Source organism: Drosophila willistoni, assembly GCF_018902025.1.
Source record: "Drosophila willistoni isolate 14030-0811.24 chromosome 2R unlocalized genomic scaffold, UCI_dwil_1.1 Seg167, whole genome shotgun sequence".
Taxonomy (NCBI): domain Eukaryota; kingdom Metazoa; phylum Arthropoda; class Insecta; order Diptera; family Drosophilidae; genus Drosophila; species Drosophila willistoni.
In genome coordinates, this window is record NW_025814050.1 from 6,425,905 (window position 1) to 6,443,283 (window position 17,379).

Here is a 17,379-nt window from a genome sequence, read left to right on the forward strand (position 1 = left end):
ATTTACTGAATATTTTATAAACTGGATGGCGAACCTGATATGTACAATAGAAGTAAATATAGCGACGACTATTAAATCTTTTTTATATTTATATTAGAAATACATTTTAAATGAATTCTTTTCGCATTTTGAATACATATATGAAATATATTCATTAAATTGTAGTCTTTTTTTTGAGCTAAAGAGATTCTAAAATGTTTAATGTTTTATTTTTGAGACGATTAGCTGAGTTCTGTCCCATTGTGAATGTTGTGGAGCATCTCATTTTAGTTAACCTTGAACTCACTTCGATTACTTCCACTTTCAGCTACATAAAATCTCACCCAAGCAAAATTCTCAAAATGATTTATGATAAAGTGTTTCTACGAATGTTTGTTTGCTCATTTTGACTACCTATTTTGATTTGATTTTTGTTATTCTGAATGACTTCATCATCTAATTATGTTCAACACAAACATAAGGAATTCCTGAAACTCTGAGGATTCTGCTGGCTTAGGACTAGTTCCCTTACCAGTCGAATAAACATAATTAGAAACTTTCCTTTTAGAATTATTGAAATTTTTTCATGTTTAATGTGTCCAGTGAAGCATTTACCTAGCGGACATAAGTTGGAAGTTTCCTCTGTTTAATTGCCGCCCCGACTGACAGACAGGGTACAGACGGATGATAGACTGAGACTGGTATTAAGCATTTCGGTGCTATTTGTTTTATTGTTTTCTGAAAAGCACCGCTTCACGTGTTGACTGGTTTGCTTCGTGTCCCCTCGTTTGTTTTTACCATGTGGATAGGCAGGAGGAGGAAGTGGCTACAATTCGTCACGGCTCAAATGATTTTTGGCTTTTCGCCTAGGGTTATATCTGTATATACCCTGTCTTTATGATGGAATCAGATTGAATGAGATTGTAAGCCAGTTAGATATATGAAAACCAACACAATTGAACTAGTAGGTTATATTTTATATGGTCTAGGCCATAAAATCGTAAAGAAAGGGTCTACTAAGGAGTTTCTCTTAAATTTGTCAAGTTTTTAATGTCTAAGGGGTTTCTTTTAGGTAATCAAAAAGTACTAAATAACTTTTTTTTGTTAACATTAATGTTTTCCGTTTCCTAACTTAGAATTGGAACTATTAATAAGTACAAACATTATTTTATAAGATCATTTTATATTAATGGAAAAGTTAATCTAGAAGTCATCATAAACTTTAAATTACTTCTTACTTTTTTTATTGAACCCATTTTATTGGAATTTTACTATTTCATTAATTTATTATTAGTAAAAAGTGTTTTGCAAAACTTTTTCTCTGGATAATTTTCTTAATCTTCCATGATTTTTGTAAAAATATTGCATAATAAATCGTATTTTTTATTTTTTTTTTTTACAATTTTAGATAAAGTATTAATACTTGAAGAAAAAGAAATAAATATGACTACTAATTACAAGGCCTTTAACTCGAATAAATCGTATTGTTTTCCATAAAACATTAGAAAGAAAAACAAAAAAGAAATATTGCCATAATTCTTAGTCAAAAAGTTATTGACCAATTTAAGTCTATCGCCTTTATAATTTGTGGTATTAACTTAATATTTTCCTTCATCTCCATGATGTTACAGATCATCATACAGTCGATCACTTTTGGTTTTGTTCACTTTGTTTGAATTGTGCGCTGCTTTTTGCGCATCTCTGCTTTGATATTGTTGATTTTTGTGTATTTATCGTGCTATATTTTGCTCCATCCACCCACATCTCTCTCCGTTAGTCTCGCTCACTCACTCTCGTCTCTTCTATATAGTATTTACTGGCGGAAATATTGCTTCTATATGTTTTGTGTATACCTTTCTCTCTTGCCCTCTCTTTGGTTTGTTTTGTGTTTCATTTGTTTGCGCTTTAATGAGCGCTACTTTTGATTCAATATCTGTTTTAGTTTATCCAATTGGCAAACTATAAGCGACCGATATGAAAGAGTCTTCATTGATTTATACCATGTTCGTTGTCAATTTTGTTTCTTTCTATCATTCTAGATGAAGTCCACTGGCAGCTATCAAGAGCAACGCAGCTTTTCGACTATGGTAAAGGAACTCTTCTGCTGTTTCCTTCCTGTGACCTCAATTTGTCCCTGTAACAAGTGTTGTTTGTGTTTTATTGATTCTTTTTGTTTTCCCCGTAATGACCTTGGCCTGGCTTGACTTTTTCCCCTCGGAAAGTCGGATTTCATTTGATTTCCTTTTACCCAAGAGGGATAGCGGCTGTTAGTTACAGCTAATAAATTGTTGCACTGGTTAATATCTATAGTCACTGGCAGGATTAGAGAGCTTATATATATCTTCGACTGGGATTTAAAAATAAGTTCGAAATTTGTTAAGAGGGATAGAGCTCGGAACATCACTTTTTGGTCTATCTTCGGCTTTTTCTGACTAATCCAACCCCAAAAATGTCGTGCGAATATTGCAAATTGTACCTAAAAATTTAAAAAAAAATACTTAAAGTTTCTTTATGAAACGAAATTTCAACAGATTTGATAACAAAAATTATAACAGCATTACTTCTTGATTTTAATTTGAAATTTTTAAAGGCGTATTGGCACGAATGGTGGCTAATGCTAGAACAATTTCAAGATTTCACATTAAATGTATTAAATACATATATATTAACTTTAGCGGTTCACTTAAACTATAAAGGGTCAAGACCCGTAATAAAATAATCTTACTAAAAAACCACTCTTTTTTTGAGTTTTATATACATATATTATCTGTTTAAATAAAATATTGGTTGTGCCTAAGAATAATGTCTGAAATATTTCTCTCAGCGCGTCTTTTGAAAATAAAGTTGATAAATTTCACATGTTAAAATATAAAAAACCTATATTTTGCCCCCTTCAACATTCATAATGGAGGAGAAATTCCCAAATGAATTCAGACAATTAAATGCAATGATAATGTTAATATTTATTTTCTAAAGTAATGCATCATTGCCTTGCCTTTTATAGAGACAGAGATTGAAAGACAAATAGACAAAGATTGAGATAGAGAGATAGATATAGAGATAGAGACAGAGAGACAGACAGGCGTGTAACTCTTCCCCATATTGACATTGAAAACCTGAACACATCACGACAACTGAAACTCTACATCAAAACTGAAACTCAAAATGAAAACTAAAAACTGGTCTGCAAAAATAAATACAAAATAAATTTGCTGACTCAAAGTGAGAACATTTACAAGTTTTTTAGTTTTGTAGCAGGTGCAATATCAGTTTTTAACTGCTTTTTAGATGGAAGTGTGTTTTGGGTTTGTTTTCTGGTTTCTGTTCGTATTGGTATTGTATCATGGTCATAATTATTATTTTTTTTGCTCTTTTCTATGCTCCATTTAAATTGTAAATTGCCGAGAAATAAAGAGAGTGATGCGAGACCTTCAATTCAATTTTGTTTTTTGCTCCAATTGATGCCAAATAACAACAAATAAGTAAATTACCGACACAATTGTTGCTAAAGCAAACAAACAAAATGCACAAAAATTTATAATTTTATTATGTTTAAAGAATTGTATCAATTTAAACAATTTGATTTTCTCACCCAAATTCGTTTAATGGTGTGCGAAAGTGTGTGTGTGTGTGCGTGTGTGTGGGTGAACTGGGTGATGTGACCCAAAAAAAAAGTTTTGTTGATTTCTGCAAAATATTCGCTGTACAATTTCCCATTTCACTTCTCAATTTTACAGAACCCCGTAAAAACGTTTGGATAGATGAGAATTTTAATGAGGAAAATTCTAAAAAACAGAAGGAAATTTTCAAGTGCTTTTTTGAAAATAGTTTAAAAAATGTTTTATACAATTTTCACTCTACTCATGGGTAAATTAACTAGAAAACTTCTTTCTGTATTCTTTCAGTTCTACATTAGTTAGTTACAGGGTATCTCGTAGTCGTCCATCTCACATAGTTTATGGCACTTGTTAATGCAAATTAATGGCATTTTAATTTATGAGTACGAATTGAAGTGTTTGTTGCTTAAATAAAAACTTGTTGCAGATTTTTTTCTACATATCTCTGATATGTGTACATAAATATGACAGTGCGGAAAGACGTCAATTTGAGAGTGTCTTAAATTTTGTGCAAGAGAAACTTTTGCGTCAAGTGAAAGGTGTTAAAAATGCTTGATTTGGCTTCTTTTTTGTCGGCTAATGCTTGAAAGGGCCTTTAAATCAACTGATTGCTTTCTTTTGCATGTACGAAGAAAATGAACAGTCGACTGAGAATAGCAAAGGAAATTTATCAGTTTGTGGAAAGCGAAAAGGTCCAATGTTGTGATTTAGTAGGTACAAGAAAGGAAGGCAATCAATTTTTTACAGGGAACTTAAGGTAAATACAGGACAGAAGGAACTTATCATTACAAATGGTCAGAGATATGAGATAAGGTCAATACCTAACTCGCCCACAAAAAAAAAGTTAAAACTACATCAACCTTAGCAAAAAAGGACTAGAACAAAACTGGCACAAAAATCTTCCAAAGACAACAACATAATCACGATCCACAACCCATGATATTTAAATACTTTCAATATTTTGCAGTGAGTTTATCTGCTGGATCACAAAAACTTAGTTATTTTGCTCTGCTTCTGCTAGTATACATATTAAGCATATCGGTAGTGTTTCAGAGTTTATATAATTGCTGATTAATATCAAAGTATTACAAGTGTTCTGCTTATCCAATCTAATTTAAACGTATTCAACGTTAAAAACTGTCTAATTGTAAGTGGTAATGGTTTAGTAGACATAATCCAACGTTTCGTTTCTATGGCACTAAATCTTATAGTGGTCCGATGCAACCAATTTTCATATTTGAGCTTTCTCTGGTAGTTTAAATACGAAGTTTCATTCAAGAACCCCTTGCAAAGTCATCAAAATTTACTTAATAAACTTCAAATAGTGTTGCTGCATTGCTTGTAGACTTAAACTTCCCAAAAATAGTGTGGCTGCTTTTTTTTCGCTTTATAAAATCACTAAAAGAATTGTTCAAAAGCTTAACCCTCTTACATTAGTTAATAGATGAAAATAGATTCAATTCATATGTGACATTTGAGAAAATGAGTTGTAAGCTATGCTTGCCTTCTTTCGCTTCATTTAGTTACAATTCATAACTGATTTTAGTGTTAAGATAGTGGTATGGCCTTACAATTGTAGAATGGTTAGCAAAGTCTGCTAAGAGAGCTTGGTAGTTCTTGAAATAGCGCTATACAAACAAACTGCTCATTTTTTATTTTCCCGACATCGAGCCAGCTCATTCAAAGGATTTAATTCATATATAATGTATATATCTTTAAATACGTTTGTAGCTCTTGGGCTCATTGAAACGTAGGCCAAGTTTTGAAATATCTTTTTCCTGTGAGAAATGAGAGGAAATGTGCAAGGAGCATCTTCTAGATATTTGCATATTTGTAAATTGTTTGTATTGGTAAAAAATATAACTTCAACGTGAAAATTAGCTCAATTGGTTTTATGTTGATTTTATTATAACCAGCAAGTTTTTAGGAGGTCTTTTAAATACTTTGATAAGTGGTTTTTAAAATTAAAAGAAATATACAAATAAGGAAATATCTTTTTATGTTTTAGTGCACTTAAGTTGACTAAGCGACAACATCACCAAATGGCTCACCAAATTTAGTGGACTTTTCGCCAACTATTACGAAATTGCCTTTTTTGAGAAGGTGGATTGCTTACATTTGGTTGCCACACCCATAAGTTGCATTAGTCTCCTCGCCCCGACATCGTCTTTATCATTCTCCTTTTTATCTTCCACTCCAGACAACTATTTGTTGTATGTTTTATCTATCTGTTTGTTGACACTTTTTGTAGACATCAACAGCAACAGCAGCATCCATACCCATGCACTTTGCTCTATTGCGCAATTGAAACTCATCGCCATCATCTACATCATCTTGATAATTTTTCAATATTTTTTCTTATTTGTCATTTATTTGAAACGATTTGCCTATGCATGAAATTAATAGTATTTCTTCATTTCCAATTGGCAAATGTCATTCACATTGTGAAATGGGTGAGAGGGGGATCAGCCCAATATGTGTGTGTGTGACTAAGTTGTTAGCACTATTCTTTGTCCGACATGTTCCTCCTACATCCATACATCATGTGACACACTTTGTGTTAAAACTCGCTTCCGTATGGAGGAGAATTCACAATGCTCGGCTTTTGTGTCAGAGTTTAGAGTTGGAGTTAGAGTTTGTTCATTGTCATGAGTTCTAGTGAATTTCAACATTTGCAAAAACGGCTTTGTAGAGGCAAATATGACAATGTGACATGTCAGCGACCTTTTTTTTGTGTTTGCCTTTGCCATTTCTTCTTCTTCATTTTATTTATGTGTGATTTATCACAAAAATTTTATGTTTTGGCTTTGTCTATGAAAGAAAGTTGGCTACTGTCCCCAAAAATTACACAAAGATACACGTAAAGAGCTTAAGAGGAGGTGATCAGTTGAGAAGGATTTAAGTGGTAAATAACATAAAATGCCAATTAGTGTGGCTGCATATTGCTAAGCCTCAAATACCCTCTGGCACTATTTCAAGTGAAATCAATGTGGCTGCATATGGCTATGTGTACATAAACTCAATTAAAATGTAAGTAAACAAACTTGCATTAGGTAATTTGAATAATTTACCTTCAATTAGCAGCCGACCAACTACTACTTGTCCCTTAGCTACTAAACCTCATTGTGGGCACTTAAACATTCTCATAAGTTGCTGTTGTTCGACTGGCTTTTAACCTGTCAAGGTCAAATGGCAAATGGCTGAAATTTTCCAACAAACCAACCAAGCAACAACTTGGTCAAGTCTTTTCTTACCTTCTTGGAGACAAGTGTCATGAGAAAAGTGAAAAGATGCCGGTTGGGAGGGTGGTTTGAGGGGTATAGCGGAAAACACAATTTCCCACGGCGTTTGAGCTTATGCTTATGCTTATGGGCTTCTTCTTCTTCTTCCTCATCATGTCTTCAGCACAAACAATAATTAAAAGAAAAAGTAAGCAAAAGAAAAAGCCAACATACAAGCATTTTTGGAGTAAAAACGCATAAACAACAAATACATAAAACCAACCATTTTGTTAAAAGAATATTGTGTGTAATGGATGTTGTTGTTGCTGTTGTAGTTGTTGTTGCTTTAATTACTTTACAACCGGGCGCAATTTTATAGACGACCAACAACTGGAAAGTTGACAGTTTTCGTTAGAAAATTGGGTGTGTGTGATGAAGCTCTTCTCCACAATCATCTATCCATCCATCCCCAGTTGCTTCTTTTTCTTTAGCGTCAGCTTCAGCTTCGGAATCGGCTTCTGTTTCTGCTGCTGCTGCTGCTTCTGCTTCTGCTGATGCTCACCATGTGTAGACAAAGCAACTTTCTAAAATGTACTTAGCACTTTCAATTACAATTGAAATTGAAGAAGACCAAAGAAAGAGGAGCCAGCCAATGAACCAACATCAAGCAAAGAATCTGCCGTCAAACTAATCACAATTATAGTTGGGGACTTTTTCCCCCCCATTTCGGTAGAGTGTGAAATATGTGTTTAATTAGTTGTTTTAGTTGTTCAAACAAAATCTTTTCTTTCTCTCTCTTTTTCTCCACTTTACTCAATTCCACCCATTCCCATTAATTGCTCAATTGTAAAGGTGAATAAACCTTTCGTTTTTATGTGAACTTTTCATTATAAATTTTCAATTGAACTTCGACTTGCTTGGTCCTCACGGCGCCATGGCACACCCACAAAAAATTCATTATGAAATTGACATTTCCATAAAAAAAACATGCTGCTCGCCCACGCGTTTTTAGACAAACAAGTTTTAAAGCAAATTGAAAAAAAAAGCCACAATTATTATTTTGTTTCTGTAGTGTAAAAGAATCACAAAAAAGTGAAGTTTTATACAATAAAAATCATTGGAATATTTTAATTTCCGCTTGTCAGACATTTAGAAGATTATAGACACCTTTATGTATGAATAATCCGACGTAAATTGACTCATCCAGATAATCTTAAAGACGTTTTTATGTATAAGTTAAAACTAGAATTTCAAGTCAACTACAATTTTATAGAAAGATGATGTCTGATTACACACGCCGACAGAACATAGACTAAGAGTCCAGAGTTTAGTTTTCTAATGCTCTAAATTCAAATTCAAAGTCCAAATATTTAGACTGACTGAGTTTTAGGAGATATCCCGAACTAAATCATGGTTTTAGTTGTGGCAGGTAGTTTATAAAGGTAGATTAAGGGATCTGTGTAAAACATCTGGATCTGGGATATGAAAACGTTCCCCATTTTTCAAATGTATTGCTAAGTGAACCACAAATTCTGGTTACTGATTGCTTACCACATTTCTGCCTGGAATTGTAAAATTTGATCGATAACTGCCCAATCAATACAGAACCAATTGTAACGCAGCCTGGAGTAAAATAGGCTTGAATTCTATAAAAAATCACCATGATTCCCTTGGAAACCGCAATTATTATATTATTTCAAAGAATTGTGATTCGAAATACTTTTCAAATAAATATTGGCAATTCCTTTGAAATATGAAAAAAACTTAAAGATGTTTTCAATACTCAAGTGCTGCAAAAAAGTCGAATTTCTTAGTATAGGCCCCAAAAAAAATTCTAGAAAAAAAAGTGTCAGAAAAAAACTGTTTCCTTTCTTTAAATTTGTTAATATAAGTTTGGTTCTTATTGGTAAAAAGATCTCAATCTATAAAAAAAAATTGAGTTCTTATACAATTGTACATAATAGGTACATAATACATATGTAAATAAATGGGCATTTCCGCGATCGCTTACACGACTTTTGGAAGTAAAATAAAATCTTAAGTAACTCAAACGAAATTTTATTTTATCCAAGATTTGAGATTACTATATCAATGGGAAGAAAAATTAAACATGGCCTCAGACTTCATTGCCTAAAATTGGCACAATCTACGAGTTGGTTGAGATATTTAAACTTTATAAACATATAAACAAGTATTTGATAAAATAACAAATATCAAGCTTTATTATTTATAACTTGTGATAGTTTCGAATTTTGTCTTGACCTCTTTTTGAAAAAGAATTTTTAATTTTAAGCAAAACAGAAGAATACAAAATTTGCTTACAATAATCTTTTACATATGATCTTTCCTAACTCTATTTCCACCCAAAAATATAAAATTTCAACAGTTTTAGCTTAACTGTAACGATAAACAGAAAAATTGTGCGTTTTTTTTTTGTTGGATTCCGTAGTTGACCTTTTCGCGGACAAGCCCATACATTTAGGATTCGGTGCTATTTTTTCATTACATACTTTTACTTATTTTATTATAGAATATTAATATATAAGAGAATTAACAACTGAACTAATTTGTCAACTTAAAAAACATTACCAAGTTTTCCTTGTCCGGAAACTAAAAGCCATCTTGTCACAGAGAAGACCATCTAGATAAAACAACTCAATAAAAAAATATTCGTTTATAGCTAGATGACAATTTAGATGAAATATTTAAAATATTTGCATCATGTGAATATAAAACAAGTTCTTTTCGATCTGCAATTCTTTTCTTTTTATTACTATTCATGCTGTTACATATCTCTATTAAATCGTTTATCAGTTTTATTATGCAATAAAGGAAAGTTTTTGCAGCACTTTTACTTAATGCTTAACAACTTATGCAATCAAACAAAAGTCATCGATTAAGTGCATTATAATCTGTATATAATAAGAAACTTAAATGCCATAGTTATAGTAACATGATTTAAATGCATTTTGTGCGACATTTATTTTGCCATTGTGTCAGTCGAGTGAACAAAAAAAAAGACCGTCAATGAATGGGCCTGAACCCGCTGCCCCGCCCCCTCGCCGTCTCGTCCGCCTTTTTTCTCTAATGACAAGCTTCCTCATTTGTCTGGGCCGCAGCATGTAAATTTGTTTAGTGGAATTGGGTGAAATTTATTTATTGTCGTTTTGCCTTTTTATATTTATTTTTATTGTATAAATAAAGAAATTTTCGCTCTCAAAGCGAGAGAATAGTTGAGAAGAGCTTAGAAAGTTTTTTGTTTGGTGACTTGATTTAAATAAAGTTTTTGATAAAGTTGTATAACCCAAAACAACAGCTGACAATTTGTTGGCAAAAAGCAAATACGGGCGAATAAAAATTAGTTACCAACTTTTTAATGACTATTTCAGTTACACTTATTGCCACTAATAGTTTATTGACCCCATAAAGAGGAAAAAAACCACGCCGATGATGACCAAAACAAAACACTTGGGTCTGGGATTGGCCTTTTTTGAGCTGTGTCACTTTTTTGGCGTAAAAAAACCGGCTTCAAGTTCAGTACAAGAAAACAGTGAAAAAAACTATATATCTCTCTATATATAAAATGACGTATATGTGTGCAGATACATACATATATATATATAAATAAACGATGACGAAGGAAATGTTCAAATGGAATTTTATCAATGCTCCATGTCGTCTCAAGTTTTGCAATTGCATAAAGGCATCAGCATGGTGAAGGGGAGTGGGGCAAGTCATGCTCTGGCATAATTTTATGGCATAAATAACATTCCAACGGATGCACATAACTTTATGTATATGCATTTATATAGATTGCCGACTGCTTCCTGGCCTGGCATCTAAACAAAGGGAAAATAGATTTTGTTTCCATATTTTCTAAATGTAAGGGCTTCTGACCGAGACAGTCTGGGGAGGGAAAATGGTAAGTGAGGTGAATTTCATTAACCAAATGCTCCATTAGACGAACTTTATATACTCTATGAAAACGAAAACCAATTAGTTGTGGGAGACAGATAAGAGCTGACATTGGAAAATGCCAATTTAAAGATTACAAGAAATACAGACTTAAAAATGGTTTGAAATTTTGTTGATTTAGAGACTTGCCATTATTGCAACTACTAAATATTTCACTTCTATTATAGCTTATTTAAGCGTTTCTTTAAAAGCAATTATGGAGATTTACTTGTACAACTCAAAAGGTCGACGTTTATGCTTTACCTATCTATTTTGAAATAAATATAAATATTTGTGGAGATATAGCCAAGTTTGAAATGTCAGCTTTGACTGTGTAAAAGCGATTTCTGAAACATAAATCGAATTTTTCTCAAAATGTTGTTTTTCAAATTTATGGCTAAAATTTGTGAAAAAGTAATGAATGAATTGTCTTTCGTAATTATTTACAAAAATTTCTAGCAAATGTCATAGAATAGATTTTTGTTGTTAATTAGTTTTGTTTGATGGGCAAAATAACAGATTACCTAAGCTTAAACTAACTTAATAATATTTACTAGAGTGGAATTTGAATGGCTTTTGGGTAAAAGTCATTGAGTGCCGCAAGGACTTAGTATGCTTAATAATTTAAATTGTTTTAAACAAAATTCAACACATTTTAAAGTAAGCGTAGTTTAAATCGTTTTAAAGGACCCTAGAATCTAAACATTTAAATTTATACTGGTAATTTTACAGACTTTTTAAACTACCAACCAAGTTCCTAATCTAAGATTTTGGCTAATGGAGTCTATAATAACAAATTCGAATGGCTGTCTGTTTGATCAAAATAATATGCCCATTTTTGCAAGACTTGAAATGGCCTCAATAAAGTCGTCTTCAATATTTTAAAATGAAAATGGGCAAAGGAGAAATATTTGAAACAAATTTAATATACCGCTGAAATATGTTTTTTGACAACTTTGGCCATATAAAAATAAGTATAATATTATTTTCTTAAATTTTTAGAGATATTTTTCTAACTGGTTTTTGACTACAAAGTCACGAATGCTCTTAAGGTAATACTACCTATCTTTATAATTAAGTTTTCCACCTTACTAAGGAAGTAGAGGTCCTTATGTCATGTCTCATGGCTCTCACATCATGGCTCTTATCTCGTTGTCTGTGTTGTCCTTATAGTATTTGCAGTATTTTCTCTGCGAGGCTCTTGCAATGTCAATGCACTTGTCCACTTAGCCGCACTGCCAGCCAGTTGTTGGGTGTTTGCCACTTGAGAGAAAGCATTTTGTGCATTGTATAAACCTTTTCTACGCCCCAGTGTATATCCTCCCCTCCGCTGTGTGTCTCGCTCATCAGTTTGCTACTCCTCCCCCAAGCAATGAACCTACACGCAGCTTGGCATGCAAATTGACTTGACTTGACGCATTGCGTAATTAAAACTGGCGACGACAGGCAACTACCGATTACCGACCAGTTGGAGAGACAGCAAGTGCCAACAAGGAGACAGCATTACGCATAAGTCAACAAAGGCAATTGGCCAAAATCAAATTTGGCTAGAGCCAAACTGAGCGAGAAAGTTTCGACCACCCAAAAGAAAATACAGAAGTTAGTGCTAATGACTATGATCAAGACGAAGACGAAGACGAAGATGATCATGCAACCGCAACTGGTTCAGTGGTTCTCCAATAGCCTATCGTTGTCTGCCTATTCAAGGCGTAAAAACCTCAGACCAAAAAGAGCTGCCTCTGCCGCTGAGATTCAGATTTTGGTTAGAGTGAAGAAAACGTGACGTTTTTTATGGATAGATGCATAATGCATTTTACCCATGGCAAGTGGCAATTGGCAGTTGGTTGGCTCACATTGGCAATGGCAATGACCGTCTAACCACACCACACCACCCCATCCCACCTCACCCAACCTACCCATCTCCCCAACCCAATTGAATTGGTTGCTGCCTTGTGTGGCATGGAATGTCACTTGAGTTGCGGCTTATCAATTTATAAATTGCAACAATGCAGTCCGGCGGCAGAAAAGAAGCTAATTTGATGTATGTAGAAATTTTTTTATGTAAAAAAAAGGGCAGCCTTTTTTTCAAGTGGAAACCATTCAAGTGGTCTTCTGATAGCCCCTTCCTCTCGTTGGAATATCCCCTCCCTTCACCATACTCAATCACTCACTCACAATGTGCCCCCTTTCGAGCCTATTTGCATTTGAAGCGAAAAATTTTGATTATTCAATGGAAAAGTTTTTTTTGTTTTGTTATTTTTGACTAGACTACACTAAGAGAAACAGATCTCTCGCTCTCTCTCTTTCTGTCGAACGATGCCAACTTTTTCTTTTGATAGCAAACATGATAAATTAGCAACTAATATCTTTAAACATAATCTGATTGTTGGGGTAAGTATTGTCGATGTATTGTATTGTGTTTCTCTCAGTGTATTTAGCTCACTCCCTGAATATACATACATTATGATTTGTTGTGTCTGATTTCTTAAGGCGAACTTTTGACCCACACACAAAAATAGTTTTTCAACTGAACAATTAATATTGAATGCTTCTTAAATTCAGCCAAACCGAAATGCAATTAAAAAAATTCTAAAATAACATTAAGAAGAAGCCATTTGCTACTCTGTTTATTCAATCTGTATTCTCTTACAAATCTTAATAGTGGGTGGGAATCTTACCAACATAAAAGCTCTGATCTAAGGCAAATTAGATTTTATGTTTCCCATTTTACAAGCCACAAGACAATCCTTTTTTTTCTTCCCTCATGACCACTAACCACTTGCTTCGTTTCCCACGCTGGAGCTGGAGAGTTTGAATTTCCACACAGAGAAGGAAATGATACTTTAACCTAAAGCAAATATCAAAGGGTTGGGTCACACCTTCATGGTGTCATATTGTGTCATGGACGAACAGTCAGTCAATGGTGTCATCCTCAGAAACTAATACGCAGAAAGAATCCCATTTTAGCCACTGGCAAATGTCGAACTGAAATATTGTTTAAACGGAATCATTTTGTTTAGACATGGAACATATCATTACATCCGCTCAGTCGGCCAGTCGACCATTCTCTGTAATGCGGTCAAGGTCTGACAGAAAGAGGAACAGACCAGACGGAGGGTGTAAAAGTACAAAGTGGCCATAAATTTATGGCGTGTCTAGATTCAATGAATCTCTCAAATATTCAATTGGCTTAACATTTCATGGGGTGTGGGTGGGGGGAAGGAATATGTTTTTGGGGTCTTCTATATATAGATGTTACTTTGCTTTTACAAGTGGTACGCATAAATTAGCAACAGGCTTAACCAAATACACACAGAAAACTCTAATACCATTTGGATTTCCATTTTGATATTTCCAGAGTAAACCTCCAGTGGTGGAGCCAATAGATTTTGAGGCATTTATAGCCAAAAATAAAACAGTCATCCAGAATGATCCGCAACGGGAATTGCTTATTTATCCAACTGATGATGTTTCGGTGAGTATAAAAATGAATGAGACTAAAGAAAAGTAAATTCCGGGGAAATTTCCCAAAGAGAAGAAGAATATATAAGTAGGAAAAACAAAGAAAGTAAAAACATTGATAAATTATACACAAAGAAAATAAATATTTATAGATATAAATCAATTGTTAATTGCTGAAATGTTAAAGGTGCCATTTCGAGTTAAACAATTACATATTGTTTTTTTTTTTGCTTTGTGGTGTTTCTATAGGAGATCATTATGCCTCGCAAGCAACGCACAAATGTCAAATCGGTTGCCGATCGATTTGAGCCACCCAATGAGGCGATTGTTTGTCCCCTACATGGACCCGCCGCTAACTTGATGGCCTCCAATAATGGACACACACAAGTGAGTCGTCAGGGCAGCATTCAATCGAATGGAAGTCTACAGAATGGCAGCATTTCGAATGGTGGAACCAATGGGACAAATGGAACTCCCTCGGGAAATGGTCATGGTCAGCTCTCACGCAAGAGTAGCCAATGCTCGAATGGTTCAAGCAGTCAAAAACTCTCACAGGAATCGTCTTATGAATCTGCCTTATCATCCACCACATTGCGTTCCCACTTGGCCCAGCCGGAAGAAATCGAAGAATTCGCCGATGATGATGCATGCGGGGAAGATCAATTGGATGGTTATGTACAGGGTAGCAAAGCAGAATGCACAAGATTCACACGACAAGCTCTATACACCTATAGAGCCAAGAATCACTTGATTCATTATAAATATAGTGCTTATGGTGGCAATTGTCACGATTTACCAAGGTGAGTTACAACCGACATAATTTGATAGAAGGAGTCTAATCGTCTCCCTCTCTCTCTCTAGCATCTCGCCTGCTGAGGAACTTCTGGAAGAAGTCTATGAAATAGATGCCGATCAGGATCGCATAGATGAACAGATGACACGTTCTCAAGCGGATAGTATCACCAAACAGGGCTATTTACTCAAAGGTCCAGATTCAGCAGCGGATCGCATGTTCGCCAATATAGGGAATAAATCTTTCAAGCGACGCTACTGTTACTTGCGTCAAGAGATCGATGGGACTTACATGTTAGAGTTGCACAAAGATGAGAAACAGGGCGAAGCTAAGGCCACCATTGTGATGGATTTCTGCACTGAGGTGGTGCAGGTAAGTCTTCAGTTGAAAGTATTTCATTAAAAACTTGCTAATAATTTGTTAATTTTAGAATCCCAAACGTGGACGTTTTTGCTTTGAGTTGCGCATGACAGCGGGACATAAATCCTTTACATTGGCCGCTGAGAATGAGCAAGACTTTAAGGATTGGCTAAGTAAATTATCCTCGGTTTTGGCCCAAAATAAGGCTCAGGAGGAGAAGAGAAATGCATCACTGGAACGTCAACCCCAGACACAACCTCCAAGCGCCAACACGAGCATAGAACCAATTACTTTTGGCACTCTCAAGGGTTTGGACCAATCATTGCATCCACAGTTGATGAAATATGGCCGGGAGACAGATCATTCCATAGCTCTGGCTAGAAGAGAGCAACGTCGTCGTCTTTTTGCCTGCTATCAGAGTCCTGTGAAAGCAAGTCCCGGCGAGAATCTAGAGCAATATCGTGAACACTTTGGCACGAGAATCCTGCTTAGTTGTCATAGCCTAAAATTTCGCTTACAGTGTCTGCCAACAGACTCTGTACCAGATGGAGCTACCGGGGAACAGCTGTGCCAAGTTGAGCCCTATATAACCAGTCTTGCACTGTACGATGCCAAAGCAGGGCGTAAAATAAGTGAAAATTTCTACTTTAATATTAATGATCCGGCTGCGGGTCAACTTCTGCCCAATACTCCAGTGCCAGCCTCAGTAGCGGGGTGTGGAGTGCCAAGGAAATCATCGACAGAAGGCGACGAGAGACGTGCCGCCGCGTCATCACAATCTCCTCATTCCCTTTTCGATGGTGTCTCCTCGGATCTGTTGCGTTGCCCACGCTCCCAACTTCAGAAATTGCATCAATGCTTGCTCTCCATAAGTGCGCCGCATTCGGATATCTTTTTGGTTCTCAGAATAGAGAAAATCCTGCAGTGCAGCATACAGCAGGCAGCAGAACCTTATGTTAAAGCAGCTCGTGATTCAAAACTGGGACAAAAGTGCCATAAAGCTGCGAAGAATTGTGCCCAGCATATTGGACACTATCGTCAGCCATTCGCCTGGGCAGCTCGTGCCCTGTTCAAGCCCTACAGTCACGAACTGGATGTGGAACCACATAAGGAATTTGAATTCTCTACCATTTACCGTCAAGAGTTGCCTAAACTGCGGGACGATGAATTGTTGAAGCTTTTGCTTGACTATCGCAAGCCGGAGAAGTTTAGTAAATTCACCGTTATACCTGGTTTAATGAAGATGCAAATCCAATTGGTGGATCAGTCGCCTGTGCCGTGTAGTCTTAGTAAGTCATTGAATCCTCTGGCCAATTTTAATCCTGCCTCAAAGCAAAGTCTCACACTGGAATTGGCTGAATTCCAAACACAAAACGAACGTGAAGCCTATCCCTATACGAGTTTCTGTAATCATCTCTATGTCTATCCATTGAGTTTGCAATTCGATAGTCAAAAATTGTTCTCGAGAGCCAGAAATATAACCGTCGTAGTGGAGTTACGTGATGGCGATGGCGAGTACAGTAAACCCTTGAAGGTAAACTTTAAAGTGCATGAATATTGAATTGAGCTAATCTCTCTCTATCATCTCTCTATCTTTCAGTGCATCTACGGTCGGCCCGGACAAGATTTGCTCGTCTCGCAAATTGCCTGCCCTGTGCTGCATCACAATGTCTCACCCACTTGGTATGAGGAAATCAAATTGCGTCTGCCTTTGGGTCTATTTCCGGAGCATCATTTGCTCTTCTCCTTCTATCATGTTTCGTGTAATTTGAGCAAGAAACGCGACAGTCATGCGGCGTTCGAGACACCCATTGGCTATGCCTGGTTGCCATTGCTGCAAAAGAATCGCGTCTGCCTGGAGGAGCAACAGTTGCCAGTGGCGGCCACTTTGCCAGTGGGTTATCTATCTATTCAGCCCTTGGGCTGGGGCAAAGGGGTAAGAGCAAATCGAAAAAGTCACCATCATGAAGCGAAACTCATAAATCGTATTACG

General features: G+C 35.5%; 1 protein-coding gene across 5 annotated transcripts in view; it reads left to right on the plus strand.

Moving 5' to 3' along the window:
* The window catches only part of LOC6643860 (dedicator of cytokinesis protein 9), a 28,976-nt gene that overhangs the window by 3,811 nt on the left and 7,786 nt on the right, over positions 1-17,379 (plus strand). For 3 of the 5 annotated variants that reach the window (XM_047010856.1, XM_002066858.4, XM_047010858.1), the window contains exons 2-6: positions 14,130-14,246; positions 14,483-15,033; positions 15,095-15,398; positions 15,457-16,920; positions 16,987-17,322. In XM_047010856.1, the coding sequence (XP_046866812.1) occupies positions 14,130-14,246; positions 14,483-15,033; positions 15,095-15,398; positions 15,457-16,920; positions 16,987-17,322 (2,772 nt within the window). Of the gene's footprint in view, positions 1-2,018; positions 2,067-14,129; positions 14,247-14,482; positions 15,034-15,094; positions 15,399-15,456; positions 16,921-16,986; positions 17,323-17,379 lie in introns of all 5 variants that reach the window. The other 2 variants (XM_047010854.1, XM_047010855.1) reach the window with 1 other exon arrangement.